This window comes from Wolffia australiana, chromosome 20 (assembly GCF_029677425.1).
Source record: "Wolffia australiana isolate 7733 chromosome 20, ASM2967742v1".
NCBI lineage: Eukaryota > Viridiplantae > Streptophyta > Magnoliopsida > Alismatales > Araceae > Wolffia > Wolffia australiana.
The window spans coordinates 170,904-192,947 of record NC_135854.1 but is presented as its reverse complement, the minus strand read 5'-3'; the positions used below and the strand labels follow the sequence as shown (position 1 = coordinate 192,947).

Below are 22,044 nucleotides of genomic sequence, written 5' to 3'. Positions count from 1 at the left end.
AGATGCGGTGAATTTATTTTGCAACTGAAGTTTCTTCTTCTAAAAGGAAGTTTGCCCTAGCCATCTCCCGTCCGAGCCACTGTCGCTGCCTCTTGCCGCAACCACTGCTGTTGAGAGAAGGCCACCAGCCCTTGTGTGCTCGCGCGCACTGCCAATTGCCTATGCCTGCCACGCACGTCCACCCGCGCCGGCTGCACACACAGCTTCCAGCCCGCCTTCGTCGCACGCAGGGCCACCCGCCCACGCCCACTGCACGCAGAGTGCCCGCCCGCGCGTAGGGTCGCCCGCCTTTGCTTGTCGCGTGCAGGGCCGCCCGCCTGCGCCTGTCGCGCACAGGGTCACCCGCCCACGCCTACCACGCACAGAGTGCCTACCCACGCCTGCCGCGCGCAAGGTTGCCTACCCGCGTCTGCCATGCACAGGGCCGCTTGCTCGTGCGCGTCGTGCACAGGGCTGCTTGCCTGTGCCTGCCACGCACAGGCCCGCTTGCTCGCGTACGCTATGCGCATGGCCGACCGACTGCGCCACCCGCGCGCACGGCAGCCAACCACATCCGTGCTCCAATTGCGACCACCGCGGCCTGCCATCCTCCTGCTCCACCAACTCCACACCCATCCCTGCTTGATGTCGCCACGTCAAGAATTACCCGCATCGCCACGGCGCACTGCTCTAGTGTCGAGGTAATTCTACCCTCTTTGGTGTCGGTGTTCTTCCTCCAGTGTTTCTCGATTATTTTTCCAACGCCGTTGGATTAGTTGATCAGGCTTTTGAATCTTCCCGTGATAAGTTGATTAGGCTTTTTTGAATCTTCTCGTGATAGACCATTTGATTTATTGAAATTGTTGCTTGTTTAACCATGGTGGTTGAAAGACAATTCTCCCGCCCTCGATCGAGGAAAGGGGTTGCACCATAAGTATTTACATCAGACTTAAATCTTCGTATTTGATAGTGTAAATTGTGGTCTGATTTATCATACCCTATTCAAGCTAGCATGCCCTACCTAGTCAGTCCCATCATCCCACATCACCTATCATCCTGCATCAAAAAAATGATGTAAAAAATTATGAGATTGTAATGCAAATTTACCCTCTCCATCTTTCTCATCATGTCCCTCCATAAGTAAATATACATATATAGAATAACATCACAACCGCTTTATTCAAACATCAATTGAATTTCAAAAGTTACTAATCCACAACCGCTTTTCTTCTAAATATTGTTTTTAGGGTTAATATAAAATTGAGTGGAGGATTGGCTGAAAGAGTAGTCCATATTATTCTCTTCATTTTAAGTGCTGGTGTTGACCATGGAATTGTTTTGCTCCACTTGTCCTTTAAGTCATTCACAATCCTTCCGTACTTGTTGTGCATGATGATCAAATGATTTTTGTTCACTTATAGTTTGAGGATCTCCATCAATTTCCCTATGAAATTGAGAAAACTGTATATTCCGCATGAGTTGGAATTTTCATTTCCCTTTCTAATATTTTGGTCACGCATTGGTCATTTTTCTATATCTTCCTAACTGACACATTCAAATTCATGCATGCATTTAATCACTTTCAAGGTTATATGTTGTCTATAAGATTGAATCAGCATACATATTTCTTGATATGTGATGAATGAATTCCATTCCTCGCATCGATTCACATAATATGTAAAATTTCCTTTTTAATGAATTTAGCATGATTATGAAAATGAATATAATTTAAACATGATAAGTAAAAAAAATTTATTAGTAAAAATAAATAAAAAACAAGAGAAACAAAAATGTTGTAGCCTTGAAGGAGTAGCCACCTAGCCAGCTGCAATTGTGGCCCTGTAGAAGAGACATAGCTAGGGCCATAGCTAGAGCCACAGGTGAAGGGAGTACACATCAAGCACGAACTGAAAAAGGTAATCACTATCAGTCTCAGTGCGTGCATGTGCGAGAAGTTCTGTCTTTCTTTGTTTTAAATTCAAATGTTATATGATTTTCAGATTTATATACCATTGATGGATTTTAATTATTTCAATATGGGATTAACAATTGGAGCTTTCAGAAAGGTTCAGGCCAGGCATGGCAGATATAACATATTTTGACCAGGCCTGCAGGCCAATGTGAGAATAAGTCACATATACAAATTTGGGGCTTCGCATAGACCCAGTCCAAAGCTCATGTTGAAATGGGATTTTCTTTGCATTGACTGTTGATCTTCTCTAAAAAGATCGAAGGTCATTCAAGCTACATACTTTGATATCCCTGTCTCTCTCTTTTGTAGGCAAGAGATTAACGATGGTTGCTGACGTGGACCAAAGATGCATCACCAACAGGAGGTCAGAGCTGATGTGGATGTGCCAACTGGGAGAGGACCGCCAGAACTTAAGAGGGTCCACTGGTACTATTTAGTCATAGACATTGAACCCTCCAAGACACAACTCAAATGGTCGAGGGGCAAAATCATCCTCTTCTACCCCCTTGCTGTCGTCTCCGACATTGACAACCTAATTTTGGTGATGAGAAGGAAAATCTCCACCCAATCACCAACGGAAAGCGATAAGGAATAATCCCATATCAACGAGGAAGGCAAACCTGCATCAGCCTACCAGGGATGGATCTAGCTCACCATTATTAAAATTCCATCCGAGAACAAAAAACAGAGAGTAAAACTCCTAAAATCATTTCTCTTCCTCTTGGAAACTCTTGGTTCGAGTGATGACAGTTCTTTGACCTGAAGAGAGAAGAAAAGAGGGGGGAATCGAGAGGACTGAAGACTCACCTGGAGGAAAACTTGGTTGGACGAAGGTCGCAAGCTGCTGGCGATCCCAACATGGCAGAGAATTCTGGTAAGTCAACATATACCCAAAATTAATATTTTAAAATTTACATGATTCCATACAAACTTAGGAGATAATCAGATACTACCAAAAAATGAATTTCACATCTTCTGTTGACGTTTTATCTTGTGCGCAATTCATCAAACGATGGAAAGGGAAGACTAAAAGTTCCAACCTATTTATCCTAACTGGTGGCGACGACGTCAACGCATCATCTTTGGATGCGCCGCCACCGTCATCCGAGACGCCTCGCATCCTAACTCGTCACCAACATCAACTGAAGAACCGCCTTGATAACGACCAAGTCAACGCACCGGCATCAGAGGCGTCGGCATCAGACGTGTCTCCACTTACACACGACACATCCCGCAGCATGACACGTGGTCAACGCCAAATCCAGAACTGTCTTTTGACATGGCACGATAACACATCGTCTACTTTATTTTATTTCTCGTATTTTCTCTTTCCTCCAAGGCCTATATGTAGGCCAATGTTGCAAGAAACATTTGGCAAATTATTTTCAAGAATTGAAAAGTCTTCCTTCTTTGAAGATTTGCCCTAGCCCTCTTCCCGTCACATTCCAGTCACCATCGCCGCTGTTGCTGCTCATCGTTGCCACCACCGCCACTCTTCGCGAGACCGCCGCTCGCAGGCGAATTGCCCACACCGGCTACAGCCCGCACATGCCGTCACCCGCATAGGCTGCAGCGCGCAGGCCGCCGCCCGTCAATCGCCATTCTTTCTTTATCTGTCCCATAGGGGGATAAAGAAGAGAGAGAGAGAGAGAGAGAGAGAGAGAGAGAGAGAGAGAGAGGCAAGAGCTAGATGAAGAGAGAGAGTGCGAGAGGGAGAGACAGGGGCAAGTGCTAGATGAAGAGAGAGAGTGCGAGAGGGAGAGACAAGGGCAAGAGCTAGATGAAGAGAGAGAGTGCAAGAGGGAAAGAGGCAATAGCCAGATGAACAGAGAGAACAAGTGAGAGAGAGAGAGAGGCAAGAGCCAGAGGAAGAGAGAGAACAAGAGAGAGAGACAAGAGCTAGAGGAAGTGAGAGAACGAAAGAGAGAGAGAGAGAGACAAGAGCCAGAGGAAGTGAGAGAACAAGAGAGAGAGAGAGAGAGAGAGAGAGAGAGAGAGAAGAGCCAGAGGAAGTGAGAGAACAAGAGAGAGAGAGAGAGAGAGACAAGAGCTAGAGGAAGAAAGAGAACAAGAGAGAGCAAGATAGAGAGAGCCATGTCATGTGAGAATGAGAGAGAGAGAGAGGCCAAGATAAACATAGAATGCGAGGAAGACAGAGGCCCAGAGGGAAGAGAGAGAATGAAAGAACAAGAGAGAGATATATCGCAAGGGCTAGAGAGAGAGAGAGGACAAGAGAGAGTTAGAGGGAGAGAGAACAAGTGAGAGAGAGAAAGAGAGAGAGAGAGAACCATAAGGAGAAAGAGAGAGAGAACGAGAGAAAGAACCAGGAGAAAGAGAGAGGATGAGAGTGAGAGAACGAGAGAAAGAGCCACAAGGAGAGAGAGAGCTAGAGGGAGAGAGAACAGGTGTGAGAGAGAGAACGAGAGAGAGAACTCGAGGGAGAAAGAGAGAGCACGAGAGTGAGAGAAAGAGAGAGAACGAGAGAAAGAGCCACAAGGAGACAGAGAAAGAAAGAATGATGGATATTATGTGGATGTCAAGCAAAATCACACCTCCATATATTTATTTAAGTTCATTGAATAAAACATTACGTTCATTTAGGGTTCGCCCAACCGATATCCGTCCGTCATCCAGTATTGGACAACCGATATTTGATATCCGGGAAAAAATGAGACGGTGCCAGATATCGGATATCGGACAATAATCGTCTCTTGAGGGGTAGACAGATATCGATACCAGATACCGTAGGTAGAGGGACGCGATGCAAACCGGATGCCAGATATCGGTTTTCAATATCCAGATATCGGTACAGGTATCCAGATATCGGTACGGTTATCCGGATATTGATACTGGTATCGACTGAAAAAAATTAAGCTATCTCATTCATTGGTTTACTTATATCTAAGGACTTACGTTTTGATATGTTATCAACCTCCATTAATATATATAGTGTAATATATATAGTGTAAATTGTGAATCCTGTTATCCCATATGGAAGATATATAAAATCGTGCGATGTATACATTATACAAGGTATATATATTAAATGAATTAATATTATATCAATAGATTTTCTTTATATTATAATCGGCTTATATATAATATATATTTATGATATTAATACTTCGTTTAATGACTACAGGCTGAAATTTCTTTTATCATCCATATGGGATAAAGTATTCAGAGTTTGTTAATCTCAGAATCCTACTGTTATCCCATATAGAAGAAAAAAAACTTCGACTTGTATATATCACAGCGCCAATAAACAAATTAAAAGCTCTAAATACCCTCTATCGCAAGTTGATTCGCCTAATCGCTCTTTAATAATAAATGAAATATATTTTTATAAAATATATCGGTGTTGGATATCGCAAACCGATATCCACACCCGACATCCGATATCGTCATCCTTCCCCCTAAGATGGAGACAGATCTCGACATCGAGACGGATATCGGTGATGGATATTATGTGGCCGTCGAGCCAATCACACTACCGTGTATATTTAAGTTCATTGAATAAATTATTTGCATTCATTATAATTTATAATGAATGCAAATAATTTATAATGAAGTCCACGAATACGTGCAATGACATAGTGAATTATGATGAGATCATAATACAACGATCACTAGTCTTTAAACATGTATTCTAAATATTCCTACTCGAGGATAGTCGAGACGGACATCGAATTATCCGGATAGAATAACACTAGCTGATCCTACTTATTTGATAAGTATAGCTGATCCTGTGGCTACTAGTGTGTCGACACTAAGGACAGATAGTGGGTGCTCTTTGGAGAAAGAGTTCACTGAATTGATCCGTATGAATCCCTGAATGGTATTATACCTAACCGTCAATCAGGTTGATTCAAGTCATGGTTGTAAAAGTGATCCATTGACCTGACACACCAAGGACATCTCGTAAGCGGACCACTACATTTTGGCTGTGATATATGAGTCTCTAATCATGGGATTCAAACAAGTTATAGATTGGATGTAGTAAGACGCTTACGGAGATGATTGAGTGGTCAAGATGGGATCATCCGCCCTCGGTATAAGAGGAGATTGACTCAAGGAAGACGATGCAAGAAAATCCCTGGCCAGGGTAGTGAGGATATTTGAGAAGACGTTCTCCAATGATCCCCGTTACGCATCAGTACTAATCGAATGACGGATTAGAGTTTGACGATAAACCATGCTCTAAGTCATTCGAGAGTCTCGCACGGATGATGGATTATACATATACAGTAACCGATGACGGTAAAGGTTCCATGAGAGAGTTCGAGACTACTCGGTATCTTCTAGAGCACGAGGTGTAGCTTGGCACCCCACGGGCTGGAAACTTAACCTGTCGATTGGGTTAAATCGATCCTTATTTAATTAATTTATATGTTGATATAGTTAATTAATAAGGTCGGTCAATAAATGTTATTGGGCCATTTTAGTTATTTACTAGAACGATACATGGGCCTAGAGGGTCAAACGCAAAAGGTCATAAGGGCATTGGTGGATATATTTTTCTTTAGAGGGTTTTTGAGAAAAACCTTAAGTGAAATATAAAGAGGGAAAGGGGTCTCATTTTAGACACCCATGCAAGTTTCATTTGAGAGCCTCTCCCCTCTCCACTCTCTTCTACACTTCCAAGGAAGAGTGTCTTCATGGTGAGGAGATCTTCAAGGTTCTCAAGAAGAAGTGAAGAAGAAGAGGTGGAGATCCAAGCTCCGAATGATCGCGTGGATACTTATAGAGGCCGGACGCGTGAACGGCTTCAGAACGATCTCGGAACGACAAAGTCAAGGGCGGAACGTGTTCCCCAAAAGGTACTACAAAATTTCATTTGATAGAACGATTGAGAATCGATCAACTACGCTTCCGCAGCCATGGAATTTATTTTTCATGGATGAACCAAACTACAGAACCCAACAATCAGCATTGGATATTGGCATTGTAGCAACCGATATCCAATACTGATATCCGATATCTGGATATCGAAACGAATGGATACCAGAAATTTCCTTTCCGATATCTGATACAGCATCCGTCTCGATACCGTCATCCGATACCGGTATCGGGACGGGTGAACACTACGTTCATTATTATTCCAATGTAATGTTTATAATGAAGTCCATGACTATATGCAATGCCATAGTGAATTATGATGATATCATGATACAATGATTGCTAGTCTTTAAACATGTATTCTAAAGATTCATATTTGATGGATAGTCAAGATGGAAATTGAATTATCTTATCTGATCCTATTTAGAAGAATGAGAGAGAGAAAACATACGAGATAGAGAGAAAGAGAGAGACAATGGGGGAGAGAGAGAGCACGAGAGAGAGGGATAGAGAGAGAGCACGCGAGAGAGAGAGAGAGAGAAAGAGAGAGCAGGTGAGAGAGAGAGACCACGAGAGAGAGAGAGAGAGCACGAGAGAGAAAGAGACAGAGAGATAGAGAGAGAGAGAGAGAGACAGAGCACGTGAGAGAGAGAGGGAGAGGGAGAGAGCACATGAGAGAGAGAGAGACCAAGAGAGAGAGAGGGAGAGAGAGCACGAGAGAGGGAGGGAGAGAGAGAGCATGAGAGAGAGAGACAGAGAGATAGAGAGAGATCACGTGAGAGAGCACGAGAGAGAGAGAGAGAGAGAGAGAGAGAGAGAGAGAGAGAGAGAGAGAGAGAGAGAGAGAGAGAGAGAGAGAGAGAGAGAGAGAGAGAGAGAGAGAGAGAGAGAGAGAGAGAGAGAGAGAGAGAGAGAGAGAGAGAGAGAGAGAGAGAGAGAGAGAGAGAGAGAGAGAGAGAGAGAGAACAAGTAAGAGAGAATGACAGAGAGAGAGAAAGAGAGAGAGAACAAGTAAGAGAGAATGACAGAGAGAGAGAAAGAGAGAGAGAACAAGTAAGAGAGAATGACAGAGAGAGAGAAAGAGAGAGAGAACAAGTAAGAGAGAATGAGTGAGAGAGAGAGAACAAGCAAGAATGAGTGAGTGAGAGAGAGAGAACAAGAGAGAATGAGTGAGAGAGAGAGAACAAGCGAGAATGAGTGAGAGAGAGAACAATAGAGAATGAGTGAGAGAGAGAGAGAACAAGCGAGAATGAGTGAGAGAGAGAGAACAATAGAGAATGAGTGACAGAGAGAGAGAGAGAGAATGAATGAGAGAGAGAACAAGAGAGAATGAGTGAGAGAGAAAACAAGTAAGAGAGAATGGGAGAGAGAACAAGAGAGAATGAGTGAGAGAGAGAACAAGAGAGAATGAGTGAGAGAGAGAACAAGTAAGAGAGAATGGGAGAGAGAACAAGTAAGAGAGAATGAGTGAGAGAGAGAACAAGTAAGAGAGAATGAGTGAGAGAGAGAATAAGTAAGAGAGAATGAGTGAGAGAGAGAGAGAGAACAAGTAAGAGAGAATGAGTGAGAGAGAGAGAGAGAACAAGTAAGAGAGAATGAGTGAGAGAGAGACAAGTAAGAGATAATGAGTGAGAGGGAGAACAAGAGAGAATGAGTGAGCGAGAGAACAAGTAAGAGAGAATGAGAGAGAGAGAACAAGAGAGAATGGGAGAGAGAACAAGAGAGAATGAGTGAGAGAGAGAACAAGTAAGAGAGAATGAGTGAGAGAGAGAGAACAAGTAAGAGAGAATGAGTGAGAGAGAGCATAAGTAAGAGAGAATGAGTGAGAGAGGGAGAGAGAAGAAGTAAGAGGGAGGGAGAGAGAGAGAAAGTGAGAGGGTTCGAGCAAGAGAGAAAGTGAGAAATAGATCAAGAAGAATCTAAGAAAGAGAGAGAAGAAGAACTAAGATCTCAACAATAGAGATATATCTGTGTTGTGTATGCTATCATTTCATGTACATGGGTTTATATGGGCGTGAGAAGTGCCTCTTGAGGAGAGGGAACCATCGGGAATCACAACAGTCACTGACGGTTGGACAAACTGTCAATGACCATTGTCATTTAGAAATGATTTTCTCGCTTGGAACAGTTCTATCTTCAACAGAAACATGAAGCGAGTGAGAGAGATAACAGGAGAGGGAGAGTAGACTTGTTGGACGGATGGCGGACCATCATCCGTCCATCCAAAAAATGTCATCCATCATCGTTGGAGCAACAGACAGATGACTGAACAAAGTGTAATCATTCATCTGTGATTAGACATCCATCATCTATGACAGATGAATGATGACAGATATGACAACACGGATGACGAACATGACTGCTGACGCTTTTCTGTGAAATCGTAAGAAATATTTCTCTCTCTCTCTCCCTCTCTCTCTTGATCGTTTCCTCTCCCTCTTCCTGTCTGAATTTCTCCCTCTCTCTCGATCACTCCCTCTCCCCCTCTCTCTTGATTGCTCCCTCTCCCTCTCCCTCCTCTCTCTCTCTCTCAATCACTCCCTCTCCCACTCCCTCTCTCTCTCGATCGCTCCCTTTCCCTCTCCCTCTCTTTCTCTCTCGCCCACTCCCTCTCTCTCTCTTGACCGCTCCCTCTACCTCTCTCTCTCTTGATTGCTCCCTCTCCCTCTCTCCCTCTCTCTTGATCGCTCCCTCTACCTCTCTCCCTCTCTCTCTCTCTTGATTGCTCCCTCTCCCTCTCTCCCTCTCTCTTACTCCCTCTCCCTCTCTCTCTCTCGATCACTCCCTCTCCCTCTCTCTTTTGATCGCTCTCTCTCCTTCTCCCTCTCTCTCTCGAGTACTCCCTCTCCTCTCTGTCTCTAGATCGCTCCCTCTCCTTCTCCCTCTCTCTTCCTCTCTCTCTCTCTCTCTCTTGATTGTTCCCTCTCTTTCTCCCTCTCTCCCTCTCTTGATTGCTCCCTCTCCTTCTTCCTCTCTCCCTCTCTCAATCTGCCTCTCTCCCTCTCTCGATCACTCTCTCTCCTTCTCGCTCTCTCCTTCTCTCTCTCTCTCTAGATTGCTCCCTGTCTTTCTCCCTCTCTCCATCTCTCTCTCCCTCCCTCTCCTTCTCCCTCTCTCTCTCTCTCTCTCTCTTGATCACTTCCTCTCCCTCTCCCTCTCTTTCTCTCGATTGCTCCCTCTCCCTCTTTTTCTCTCTCTCCTCTCTCCCTCTCCCTCTCTCTCTCTTGATCACTTCCTCTCCTCTCCTCTCTCTCTCTCTCTAGATTGCTCCCTGTCTTTCTCCCTCTCTCCATCTCTCTCTCCCTCCCTCTCCTTCTCCCTCTCTCCCTCTTTTTCTCTCTCTTGATCACTTCCTCTCCCTCTCCCTCTCTTTCTCTCGATCACTCCCTCTCTCCCTCTTTTTCTCTCTCTTGATCACTTCCTCTCCCTCTCCCTCTTTTTCTCTCGATCCCTCCCTCTCTCCTCTTTTTCTCTCTCTTGATCACTTCTTCTCCCTCTCCCTCTCTTTCTCTTGATCACTCCCTCTCCCTATCTCTCTCTCCCTCCCTCTCCTCCCTCTCTCCCTCTCTTTCCTTCTCTTGATCGCTTCCTCACTCTCATCCTCTCCCTCTCCCTCCTATCCTCCCTCTCTCCCTCTATTTCTCTCTCTTGATTGCTTCCTCTCTCCCTCTCCCTCTCTCTCTCTCCCTCCCTCTCCTTCTCCCTCTCTCCCTCTCTTTCTCTCCTGCTCCCTCTCTCTCTCTTGATCACTCCCTCGGTCTCTGTTGATCACTCCCTGTCCCTCTCTCTCTATCACTCTCTCCGCCTCTCAGTCTAATTCATCATCCATCCATCCATCCATCCATCCATCCATCCATCATCAGTTCATATTTCTGTAACAGACAAATGACGGAATGGGACTGATGACGGAGTTGTGATGATGATGAAATACAGATGGATGACAAAACTGACGAACTAAAATGTTATGGATGGATGACTGAACGAAAGTCCGGTTAGTTGCATTTTGTCCATCCAAAAACATCATTCGTCATTTGTCATTTGTCAAACAAGCCTAAGGGAGAGGGAGAACGAACAAGAGATGAGAGAGCAAGGAAGCATAAAAAAGTCTTGATCAAACTCAACCTAAATCCTTGTTCTATCAAAAGATTCCAACTGTTTGGATCGAATCTCACTTTGATTGATTCGATCCGAACCCACCAGTGAGTGACCTTTAAGGACGATCACTACTGGGTCTGGCCCAATTGGCGGATCCAGTTGAAAACCTCAACTTGGGCCCATTGCGGAGGCCCCTAAAACCCTCCCTCACAGGCTCCCCGCGTCTCATCGTCTCGTTGCCCTCGCCGCCGCGCCGCCGGCCCGCCGCCCGACCCGTCCCGACCGCGATGAACTCGGCGGTGAGAACCGTGGCGGACATACCCGGCCGGGGCCAGGGCCTGGTCGCCGTCCGCACCATCAAACCGGGCGAGGTCCTCCTCACCGACTCCCCCCTTTTCCTCTACCCCGCCCTCGACCCATCTCCTTCTTCTTCTTCTTCTTACTCTTCTTCCTGGTGCGCGCACTGCTACCGCACCCTGCCGGCGGAGGCGGCGGCGGTGGGCTGCGCCGGCTGCTCGGGCCAGGCGCGGTTCTGCGGCGAGCAGTGCGGAGCCAGAGCGCTGGTCTCCTCCCACACCGGCTGGGTCTGCCAAGCCCTCGCCCGGATCCGATCCCTGCCGCCGCAGGACAACCCCGAAGCGGCCACGCAGGCCGCGTTCCTCGTCGCCGCCTACAACCTCGCCGCCGTCTCCCCCGCCGCCTTCCACCGCCTCCTCTCCCTCCACGGCGGCGCCGCCGACCACCCCTCGCCGGAGCTCCCTCTCGCGCTGCACGCCCTGCTGTGCTCGCTCTTCCCGCCGCCCGGGCCGGCCGGGTTCGGGCCGGAGCTGACCGCGGCGCTGCTCGCCAAAGACCGGATGAACGCCTTCGGTCTCATGGAGCCCTGCTCCGGCGGGCTCCGGCGGGTCCGCGCCTATGGCATCTACCCGAGCGCCGCCCTCTTCAACCACGACTGCCTCCCCAACGTCTGCCGCTTCGACTACATCGACTCTCCTGGCTTCGGGGCTAACACGGACCTCGTCGTGAGAGCCATTCACGAGATTCAGCCGGGCAGGGAGCTCTGCCTGAGCTACTTCCCCGTGAATTGGAGCTTCAGGGAGCGGCAGCGGCGGCTCCTCAACGACTACGGCTTCGTCTGCGCCTGCGACCGCTGCGTCGTCGAGAGCAACTGGGCTGAGGACAAGGAAGAGGAGGAAGAGCAACCAGAGTCCATGGACGAGGAGGAAGAAGAAGAAGAAGATGATGATGATGATGAGCAGGTAATGGAAGAAGAAGATGATGATGATGATGGTGGTGGTGGTGGGGGAGATTTCCCTCATGCCTACTTCTTTGCGAGGTTCATGTGCCAGAAGGAAGACTGTGGCGGCACCTTGGCGCCGCTGCCGCCGTCACCCAACGGCCAGCTCTCCGACACTTCGGAGTGCAATGCCTGCGGCACCTTTGCCAAGGTGGGCGATGACGGGATTGCAGCGGAGGGATGAGCTCCCCTTTTGCTCAGGAGCAAGGAATTAAGATTCAGATGAATGCTACGAAGTCAATTCAGATTCTGATGAATTCTCCTATTCCTTAGGAGCAAGAAATTCAGATTCAGATGAGTGTTACTAAGTCAATTCAGATTCAGATGAACTCCCTTATTCCTTAGGAGCAAGAAATTCAGATTCAGATGAATGTTACCAAGTCAACTCTGATTCGGATTCACCTTTTTTGCTTCTAGTATCGTTGAATTAGAAGAGATGTTTGCCGGCAATGATTAGTGGATATTGGTACTGTAATTGCACAGCAAGCAAAGGACTAAAACTCTGTGGAGTGTGGAAGGAAGCTAGAGAGGATGAGATTTACAAATAATTAATGAGTCTTCTGTACAGAGGTTGGGGTTGGGGGGATTAAAGGACAGAGGGGGCATCAGAGAACTGGATGGCGAGGCGGCGGGACACGGCAGGGCGGCCGGTGGCAGGGTCAAGGTCAACAGTGATGGTGTCACCGGGGAGGAAGCCGCCGGCGAGGAGGGCCTCGCTAACGACATCCTCCACAAGGCTGGTCACGGCACGGCGCAGCGGCCGCGCGCCGAAGCTCTGGTCGTAGCCCTGCTCGCAGACGGCCTCTCTCACGGCGTCGGTCACCTCCAGGCCCATCCCAAGCGCTGCCATCCTCCCCCGCACCTCCTCCAGCATGATGCTTAGTATTGCCTGCAACTGAACAGCCCACACATATTTGCATTAAACTTCTTTCTATCTCTCTAAAACTGACAAAACTGTTTTTCTCTCTCTATTTCCAGAGAAACTGGCTCTCTCTCTCTCTCTATCCCAAGAGAATTTGGTTCTCTCTCTATCTCTAGAAAGCTGGCTTTATCTCTACCTGTTGAAAATAGGATTTCATATCCACCTCTAAAGAAAAGTGGCTTTTCACTCTACTTCTAGAGAAAACTGGATCTCTCAATCTGTAGAAACTGGTTTTTTTCTCTCTTTCTCTCTCTAGAGAGACTTGTTCTATCTCCCTTCATAAATGGGTTTCTCCCTCTTTCTCTATAACTATAGAGAGACTTGTCTCTATCTCCCTATGGAGACTGGTTCCCTCGCTCTCTCTGTCATGACAGTGAGTAGTGCAAGTACCTGGGACTTGTCAAGGGAGCGGAAGACGACGACCTCGTCAATCCGGTTAAGGAGCTCAGGACGGAAGTAGGCCTTGAGCTCCTCCATGACCATAGCCTTCATACCCGCGTAAGATCTCCCCTCCCCATCGTCTTCGATCATGAAGCCGATGCTCCTCCTCCCCTTGGATATTGCCGTTGACCCCACGTTCGACGTCATCACGATCAGCGCGTTCTTGAACGACACTCGCCGACCCTGCAGCCAGACAAGATTTTCATCTCGATGATCATGGTGACGAGAAAGAGGAAGGAGAAGAGGAGATGAAGAAGAAAAAGAAGGTATGGGAGGTAAGAGGAGTCTAGACGAAGAAGGAGATGGTAAAGGAAGAATATGCTAGAAAGCTTAGAATAAGCAAGAATATGCTAGAAAACAGAAGACGAAGAAGGAGAAGGTAAAGGAAGCGAGGAGACGATAGAAGAAGACGAGGCCAGATAAAATTTAGAAAAAGCAAGAAGATGGGGAGTAAAACAAAGAAGAAGAAGAAGAAGAAGAAGAAGAAGAAGAAGAAGAAAAGAGTAGCAGGTGCTAGAAAAACGAAGAAAAGAGTAGAAGAAAACGACGCCAGATAAAATTTAGAATAAGCAAGAAAATGGGATTAAAACAAAGTAGAAGAAGAAGACGAGGCTAGAGAAATGAGAAAACAAGAAAAGAGTAGAAGCAGTAAGAAGAAAAACAAGAAAAGTAGTAGATGTTGTAGTAGTAGTAGTAAAGAGAAATGGGAAAGAAGACGAGGCTAGAGAAAGCTCGAAGAGGCGAGAAGAAAGGAGTAGAAGGTGCTAGAAAAACGAAGAAGAGAGAAGAAACAAGAAGACGCAAGAAGATGCTAGAAAACAGAAGAAGTGAGAAGAAACTAGAAGCAGTAAGAAGACGTTAGAAAGAAGAAGAAGAAGAAGAAGAAACTAGAAGATGCTAGAAAACAGAAGAAGAAAAAGGTAAAAAAAAAGTGAGAAGAAACTAGAAGATGCTAGAAAACAAAAGAAGAAGAAGAGAGTAGTAATGGTAGTAGTAGCAGTATTAGAAGAAGAAGATGCTAGAAGAAGAGAGTAGTAGTAGCAGTAGTAGCAGTAGTAGTAGTACTAGTAGTAGTAGAAGACGAGAACCTGCGAGTCAGTGAGGTGGCCGTCCTCGAAGATCTGGAGCAGTAGGTTGAAGATGTCAGGGTGCGCCTTTTCGATCTCGTCGAGCAGGACAACGGTGAAGGGGCGGCGGCGGACGGCCTCCGTCAACGTGCCGCCCTCGCCGTAACCCACGTACCCAGGCGGCGAGCCGATGAGCTTGCTCACTGTGTGCCTCTCCATGTACTCGCTCATGTCCAGCCGCAGCATCGCCGCCTCCGAGCCAAAGTAACTGGCGGCGAGGGCCTTGGTCAGCTCCGTCTTCCCCACGCCGGTTGGCCCGCAGAAGAGCATTGTCGCCGTGGGCCTGCCAGGGTCCGCCAACCCCACCCGCGACCGCTTCACGGCGCGCGCGATGGCTGACACAGCATCATCCTGGCCCACCACTCGGCCACGCAGCCGCTCCTCCAGGCCTGCCACCATCTTCCTCTCGTCCGCCGTCAGCTGCTGTACTGGCACCCCTGACCACAGAGCTGCCACCGCGGCTATGTCCTCCGCCCCCACCTCCACCTCCTCTTCATCCTCTTGCTCTTCTTCCTTCTTCTGCACTTCCACCCCCTCCTCTTCCCCCCGCCTGCTCTGGTTGGCCATCACCTGCCATTGTTACACCACACCAATCATCAGAGATAGAGAGATGTTGGGTTCTATGGCCTTGATCTAGATGAAACACAAGCGGATCCCAGTAGATGAAGACTTTGAATGGAATCGAAAAGACATTTACAAAACATAATGATCATCCTTGATCTAGATGAAACACAAACAGATTCCTGTAGCTGAAGATTTCGAATGGAATCGAAAAGACATCTACAAAACATAATGATCATCCTTGATCTAGATGAAACACAAACGCATTCCTGTAGCTGAAGACTTTGAATGGAATCGAAAAGACATCTACAAAACATAATGATCAAATAACCTGGGCACGAAGAGGACAGACATAGCGCAAAAGACAGGTGAAGGGTTTACTTACGAGTTGGTGCATGGTCTGGACAGCGCGGATCTCTTGCCAGTAATCTTCTGGGGCCTTGGAGAGGACAGACGTAGCACGGAGCTTCTTCCGGCGGTAGGCATCCATGCGTGCGCGGCTGCCAGCCTCATCAATGAGGTCGATGGCCTTGTCCGGCAGCCGCCGGTCGGGGATGTACCTCGCCGACAGGTACACGGCGGCGTCAATGGCGGCGCGCGTAAACTTGCACCGGTGGTGAGCCTCGTACTTGGCCTGCAGCCCAACCAAAATCCTCACTGCGTCCTCCTCGCTGGGCTCCTCCAGCATCACTGGCTGGAACCGCCGCGCCAGCGCCTTGTCCTTGTCGAAGTGCAGCCGGTGCTCCTCTATCGTCGTCGACGCAATGCACTGCGCAGTACAACGAAGAAGAAGAAGAAGAAGAAGAAGAAGAAGAAGAAGAAGAAGACGAAGCCGTTCAGAGGAGAGAACCGGCAACACTTGAGCAGCTCTGGGTTGGGCCTCACCTGCAGCTCGCCACGGCCGAGCGCCGGCTTGAGCAGGTTGCCTATGTCCAGGCTGGACCCCTTGCTGCCCCGCCCCACCGTCCCCGACCCGATCAGCGTGTGCACCTCGTCTATGAACAGTATCACGTCCCCTGCACCGCAACTTATGGTTAGTTCAGAATTCTAGCCACTAGCCAGCGAGAGAGAGAGAGAGAGAGAGAGAGAGAGACCTGCTTTCTGGACCTCGGAGATGAGGGAGGTGACGCGGGCCTCGAGTTCGCCTCTCTCCTTGGCGCCGGCCATGAGAAGGCCGATGTCGAGAGACATGATGCGCTTCTCGGAGAGGAAGGCGGGGACCTCGCCGTCGGCGATGCGCAGGGCCAGGCCCTCGGCGATGGCGGTCTTGCCCACCCCCGGCTCGCCCAGGAGGATCGGGTTGTTCTTCGTCCGCCGGCACAAGATCTGCACCATCCTCTCCACCTCCGCCTCCCGCCCGATTATCGGATCGATCAGCCCCTCCCCCGCCATCGCCGTCAAGTCCGCGCAGAACTGCGCCAGCGCGCTCTTCTCTGCACCAACCCCCCACTTCAAGCTCCGCCATGGCGGCAACGAAGAAGAACCCAAAAAGAAGGAAGGGAATCAAAGATTGGACCTTTGGCCTTCGAGGCGGCGGCCTTCCCGGCGCCGGAGCGATCGCGTATCTTGGGCGGCGGCGCCGCCGACGGGTCCCTCCCCTCCTTGGCCAGCTCCCCCTGTAGCCTCGCCAGCGCCACCGAAGCCAGCTGCTCCATGTCCGCCCCCAAGCTGCCCAATACAAGGACCAATTCACGCTATGTACTATAGATTCGTGATTGGTTTGGGGCGTGGTACCTCTTGAGAACGCGGGCGGCGCTGCCGTCGTCGACGGAGAGGAGGCCGATGGCGATGTGCTCGGGCGCGACGAAGTTGCAGCGCATGCTGCGGGAGTAGTCGACGGCGGCGTCGAAGACGCGCTTGGCGGCGATGGAGAAGGGCACGTCGGTGGCGTGCAGCTGCGCCGCGGCGGCGCCGGCGCCGGCGTCGGGCCAGATGCTGCGGACGACGTCGCGCGCGGCGTCGAGGGTCACGCCCGAGCCGAGGAAGCCGTCGGGCGAGCGGTCCTCGGCGATGAGGCCGAGGAGCAGGTGCTGGGTGAACACCATGTCCCCGCCGAGGGCGCGAGTCTCCTTCTGCGCGAAGATCACGGCCTTGATAGCCCGCTCCGTGAACCGCTCGAACACGGCCCGGATCGACAGGCCCCGCCGGGCCGAGCCGCCCCGGCCGCCGGCGGCTCGCCGCAGCTGAGCCGCGCCCCGTCCCAGCGACGGCGCCGCGATGGCGGCGAGGCGGCGCGCCGGGCGAAGAGGGTACGCCGGCAGCGGCAGCACGCGGCAGCGGGCCTGGCCGGCGATCGCGCCGCCCCTTCTCCCGGCGGATCGGACCGAGCCAGCCGACCCAGTGGAGGAAGAACAGCACGGCGTGGAGAGAACCTCCATCCTGACCGAATTTCACAGCCGAACCAGACTATCGATGCAAAGATCGCGCCTTTCTCTTTCTTCCTCCGAGCAAGACGATGAACACCCAACAATTTCGCCCTCTCTCGCTCTTCGACTCTCTCTCTCTCTTGCTCTTCGTCTGGGCTGGCCGATTCTCTCTCTAAAAGAAAGATCTGGGCAGCGCCATTCCCGTCGCTTTCCCCTTCTCCCCCCTCGCCTCTGACTTGCAAGGAAGAGAAACAAGGCCGAGAGAGAGGGGATAGAGAGAGAGAGAGAGAGAGACGGGAGGTGGAAAGAGCGAGGAAACGGATGCGGGGGGAGAGGAAGGGGGACACGTTTCCTGCCACGTGTTCCCATACAGAGAAAGCCACGTGGAATAATCGATTTCCCATCAACGGCTAAAAAGGGCCACTGATGAAGCCCATTTCCTTAACTACGCTTCTGATTGGTTGGAATACCGTTGACCGTTCCTCCTGGTGCATTGACTGGGTCAACGCCTGCTCCAAAAATATCGACGATCGTTCTCTCTCTCTCTCTCTCTCTCTCTATGCCGATATCTAGTTTGGCGTGCGGTGGGAGAGGGGCTCCGGGGAGTGGGTCCCGCAAGTGGGCCGGTGCGCTTTTGGAAACGTGTCGGGAATGAAGATTGCCGCGAGGCAGTGGGAGAGTATCGGCGCGCCTCGCCGTGGGGAATCTACGTGGCGCCGCCCGCGATGGAGTCGGGGGGAATTCTATCATTGACCGCCCTTCTCTCTGCAGGATTGGTGCAACACGGCACGCAAAATACCTCTCTCTCTCCCCTCTCTCAGCGTCTATCTATCTATCTATCTATCTATCCATCTATGTATTTATTTATTTAGCTATGTATCTATCAAACTATCTCTCTCTCTCTATTTATCTATCTCTCTGTTTCCCGCTGTGTCTGTATCTCTCTGTTTCTATCTCTCTGTTTCTTTGTCTCTCCCTCTCTTTCTCTGTTTCTCTATTTCTCTCTCTCTATCTTTCTCTGTTTCTCTATTTCTCTCTCTATCTCTCTCTGTTTCTCTATTTCTCTCTCTCTCTCTCTCTCTCTCTGTTTCTCTATTTCTCTCTCTCTCTCTCTCTCTCTCTCTCTCTCTCTCTCTCCCTCTCGCTCTCTCTCCCTCTCGCTCTCTCTCCCTCTCGCTCTCTCTCCCTCTCGCTCTCTCTCAAGTCAAAGACGAGGGTCTTGCAACGTGGAGACGATCATTTTAAGGGATTTACGAGTTTTTCCAATCTGTGGTTCGATAACCGCAGTCAAACATTGAATAGAGTAATCGTAGGGATGGTGGGGCAAATGCCACAGCCAAATGCCAAATGCCAATTAACTAAGAGATTCTGTCCAGCCACGTCCGCGCCACATTCCTACAGAACAAGATTCCGGTTCTCACTATTATTGAAAGTTTCCTTCTTTTTCCGAACCACAAATTTTGGTACCTCTTTTATAGCTATGACAAACTCATTTTGATGTTGAATCGTTGGTGGTTTAATGAATGAAAACCTGAAAACTTGAGTACTAATATTGTTGTGTATACAACATCGTATTAGTATAAAGGGAGATAAAACAAAAAGTATGACCTGAATAATCTATAAGATTTCAAGTTAAACCCGAGTCCAGTCCCATGGAAGAATTCTGCCTCTTCTCACAGACCCACACTTTATTCAATCAACAATCATAAAGCGACTGACCCCACCCCACGCAGGCAGTTTGGGTCCAGCACAGAAAGATCACAGTCACTATAATTGATACTGATCTAGTAAACCTACTCACACCCTCATTAGAACACAATCAATTAATAAATAATGCCAACTCAAAGAAAAGGATGATTGGCATTCACGACTCTTCTCCTTGAACAGGCCTAAAACTCAGAGTCTTGCATCTAGCGCCAAATCATTTGAAATTATTTTCAATCACCACTTTGCCAATGTATTTGTGATGATCTTCAAGTTTCCTTTTTGCAGCTTTCATAGACATCATGAGTATATGCAGGTTTTGGTCTCTTTTAAGTTACATTCAGGCTTCCTTTTTCCGTCCTTCATTCATTTTTTCTTCTTCCTTTTCCCACTTCTTTTCTTCCTTATCCACCTCTTTTCCTCTTCACAATTGTCCTTTTCTTCTTCTTCTTGTCTCCCCCCTTTTTCTCCATCTTTTCTTCTTTGAAAATTTCTTTATTCTCTTAACAATTTCTTATTATGTTATCGTGATCCATTTTTACTCCATTTAATGTAAATTTCATCCCAAAAATTGTGCCACACACAACACAGAATGTCAGGTGCAATGAAATTTTTGCACACTTGGTGCAAAGATTTGCAATACACCACACAATCATCTCTAGTTGGTACTTGAAAATCCAAATATTTTCATTATTAACTGGATAGTTCCAATGCATACCCATAAAATGGGCCTCCGTGGGCCCAATCACTATCTTAATCTACATATTTAAGACAGATAGAATGTAATAAGATGCAAGGTTTTTATAAGTGCAAATTATAATCTAGGGCGTTCGAGATCTTCCCAGTACATCTAATGGGGTATTATTTATCCGTCCTGATTGGTTGTGACGTGCGTGGATTTTGTTCAGGTCCTTCGCCTTTGTATATATTGGACGAGTAGGCTCTATGAAAAAGCTCATACTTTAAGTATATCTTCATACTCCCAATAGGCCATTTGCAACCCGTTGGGTGCCAAGCTACACCTCGTGCTTTAGAAGGTAAAAACTAGTTGGTGTCAACTCACTCGTGGAACTTTTCTGTCATTGGTTTCCATGTACATATAGTCCCTCGTCCACTTGAGGCTATGTGTCATTGGTTACCAAGGACGACTTTCGTTAGGGTCAACCGTCAAACCCTGATCAGTCATCGGAGTTCATACTAATGCATTTGAAACTCTTCAGAGAACTCTTCTAAGATGTTGCACTACCTTGGCTAGGGACTTCAATGCACTCTCTCACTTCAGTTGTCTCCTCTTATATCTAGGGCGGGCGATTTCATCTTCACTATTTTGTCGCCTTCGAGAACTTCTTTATGCATACAATGTTTGTGTGGATAATCATACCACCAGTCCAATAGTTTCGTTGCACCAAACCCCTTGAACAATTTCCAGTGCAGATTTGTGTAGATATAATAATCACACATCACATAAATTCGCACAAATGATTGTCATTTTGAAATGCAATACATTTTTTGTTAAAAGTATATAAAAACATTTAAATGTTAAAATAATTAAATAACCATTATCTATTATCCATCTGACACCTATGCATAATAAACTATTTATTAGTTTAAAATTAAATTTATCATTAATGATGTGCACCACTATTTAGATAATAGTTACTATATTATGCAAACCTAATAATGTTCTGATGAATATTTCATTTCCATAACTTTAACGTAGGAAATCTGGATTTAATAAAGTATTTTAAACTTTTAAGTTTATTTTATAATTATTGACGTCCACCACTATGTGGACAAAAATTATACTATGCACACTTAAAAATTTTATGATTAATATTTTTGTTACCATAACTTTTAATGAAGCCATGCAGCATTTTATAAAATATTTATAAGTTTGTAATTAAATTTAGAAATATTGACGTCCACCACTATGTAGATAGTGATTATTATATTATGCAAACTTTTAAATGTTCTGATTAAAATTTTAGAACCATAACTTTTTACATACCCATGTAGTATTTTCTAAAATATTTATATGTTCAAATTAAATACACAACATAAACTAATCTTAATTTTAGCTTTATCAAAAGAAATATGAGTTGTCTCAACATGTCTCCCATCAATACAAAAAATGTCTAAATATTTCATATGCTTGAAGGAAAAAAGGTTCAACCTAATCAATCTTCGGGTCCTTTTTGCTATCTTCATCCTTCTGCTTGGTATCATTGTTGACATCATCCTCTGCTCACTACCAACACTTAGAGTCATGAGTAGCTTGATGTTCTTTTTTGTCAACCTGGATCAATTGTAATTTAAGCTTACAAAATAGGAGGATCCATTGGTTGGGAAAAGAAACAAAAAATGATGACAATTCTAGTCTTGAAAAGAACTGATAACTGCAGAAAATTTTTAAAAGAGATCATAATGTATTTTCCCTTCACAAGATGTTTCTTTTTTCACAAACTAAATGGTAATGTATAGAAATCAGTTTTGGCAGCTCGTTCAGTGGTTAACAGTTTTCAGAAGTCCTCCCCATTACTTATTTTGAAAATATACACATTAAAAAATGATAAAAACTTCAATCAGGGACAATATTCTTGAATTGGATGTTGAACAAAGAATAAATAAGTCATCGATCGTACATCTTCAACATAGTTTCAATCAATTGTCTTATACCAACACATCAACACCAGCGATGAATATTTTCCAGGCAGTGTGATATTTTTTGTATTCCATTTAAC

The 22,044-nt window shown here is 47.1% G+C and overlaps 2 protein-coding genes across 2 annotated transcripts; one reads left to right on the top strand and one right to left on the bottom strand.

Moving 5' to 3' along the window:
- The first annotated feature begins 11,080 nt into the window (after positions 1-11,080).
- ASHR2 (ASH1-related protein 2) lies at positions 11,081-13,413 on the top strand. Its single transcript, XM_078591208.1, has one exon. The coding sequence runs from the start codon at positions 11,173-11,175 to the stop codon at positions 12,364-12,366; it is 1,194 nt and encodes a 397-aa protein (XP_078447334.1). The 5' UTR covers positions 11,081-11,172; the 3' UTR covers positions 12,367-13,413.
- On the bottom strand, positions 12,693-17,851 carry ERD1 (Clp ATPase). The gene is made up of 8 exons (XM_078591207.1): positions 16,968-17,851; positions 16,750-16,901; positions 16,328-16,666; positions 16,119-16,249; positions 15,619-16,002; positions 14,634-15,242; positions 13,495-13,728; positions 12,693-13,077 (listed from the first exon to the last, which is right to left on the bottom strand). The coding sequence occupies exons 1-8, from the start codon at positions 17,609-17,611 to the stop codon at positions 12,769-12,771; spliced, it is 2,802 nt and encodes a 933-aa protein (XP_078447333.1). The 5' UTR covers positions 17,612-17,851; the 3' UTR covers positions 12,693-12,768.
- Between the last annotated feature and the right edge of the window lie 4,193 nt (positions 17,852-22,044).

Bases quoted from the DNA above. Each gene is read 5' to 3' on its own strand.
- ASHR2 (XM_078591208.1), top strand. From the start codon at position 11,173: ATGAACTCGGCGGTGAGAACCGTGGCGGACATACCCGGCCGGGGCCAG.
- ERD1 (XM_078591207.1), bottom strand. From the start codon at position 17,611: ATGGAGGTTCTCTCCACGCCGTGCTGTTCTTCCTCCACTGGGTCGGCT. The intron at 16,250-16,327 runs GTCTCTCTCTCT...GTTGCGGTGCAG, and splicing joins CTCCGAGGTCCAGAAAGCAG to GGGACGTGATACTGTTCATA. The intron at 16,003-16,118 runs GTGAGGCCCAAC...TGTACTGCGCAG, and splicing joins TCGGCCGTGGCGAGCTGCAG to TGCATTGCGTCGACGACGAT.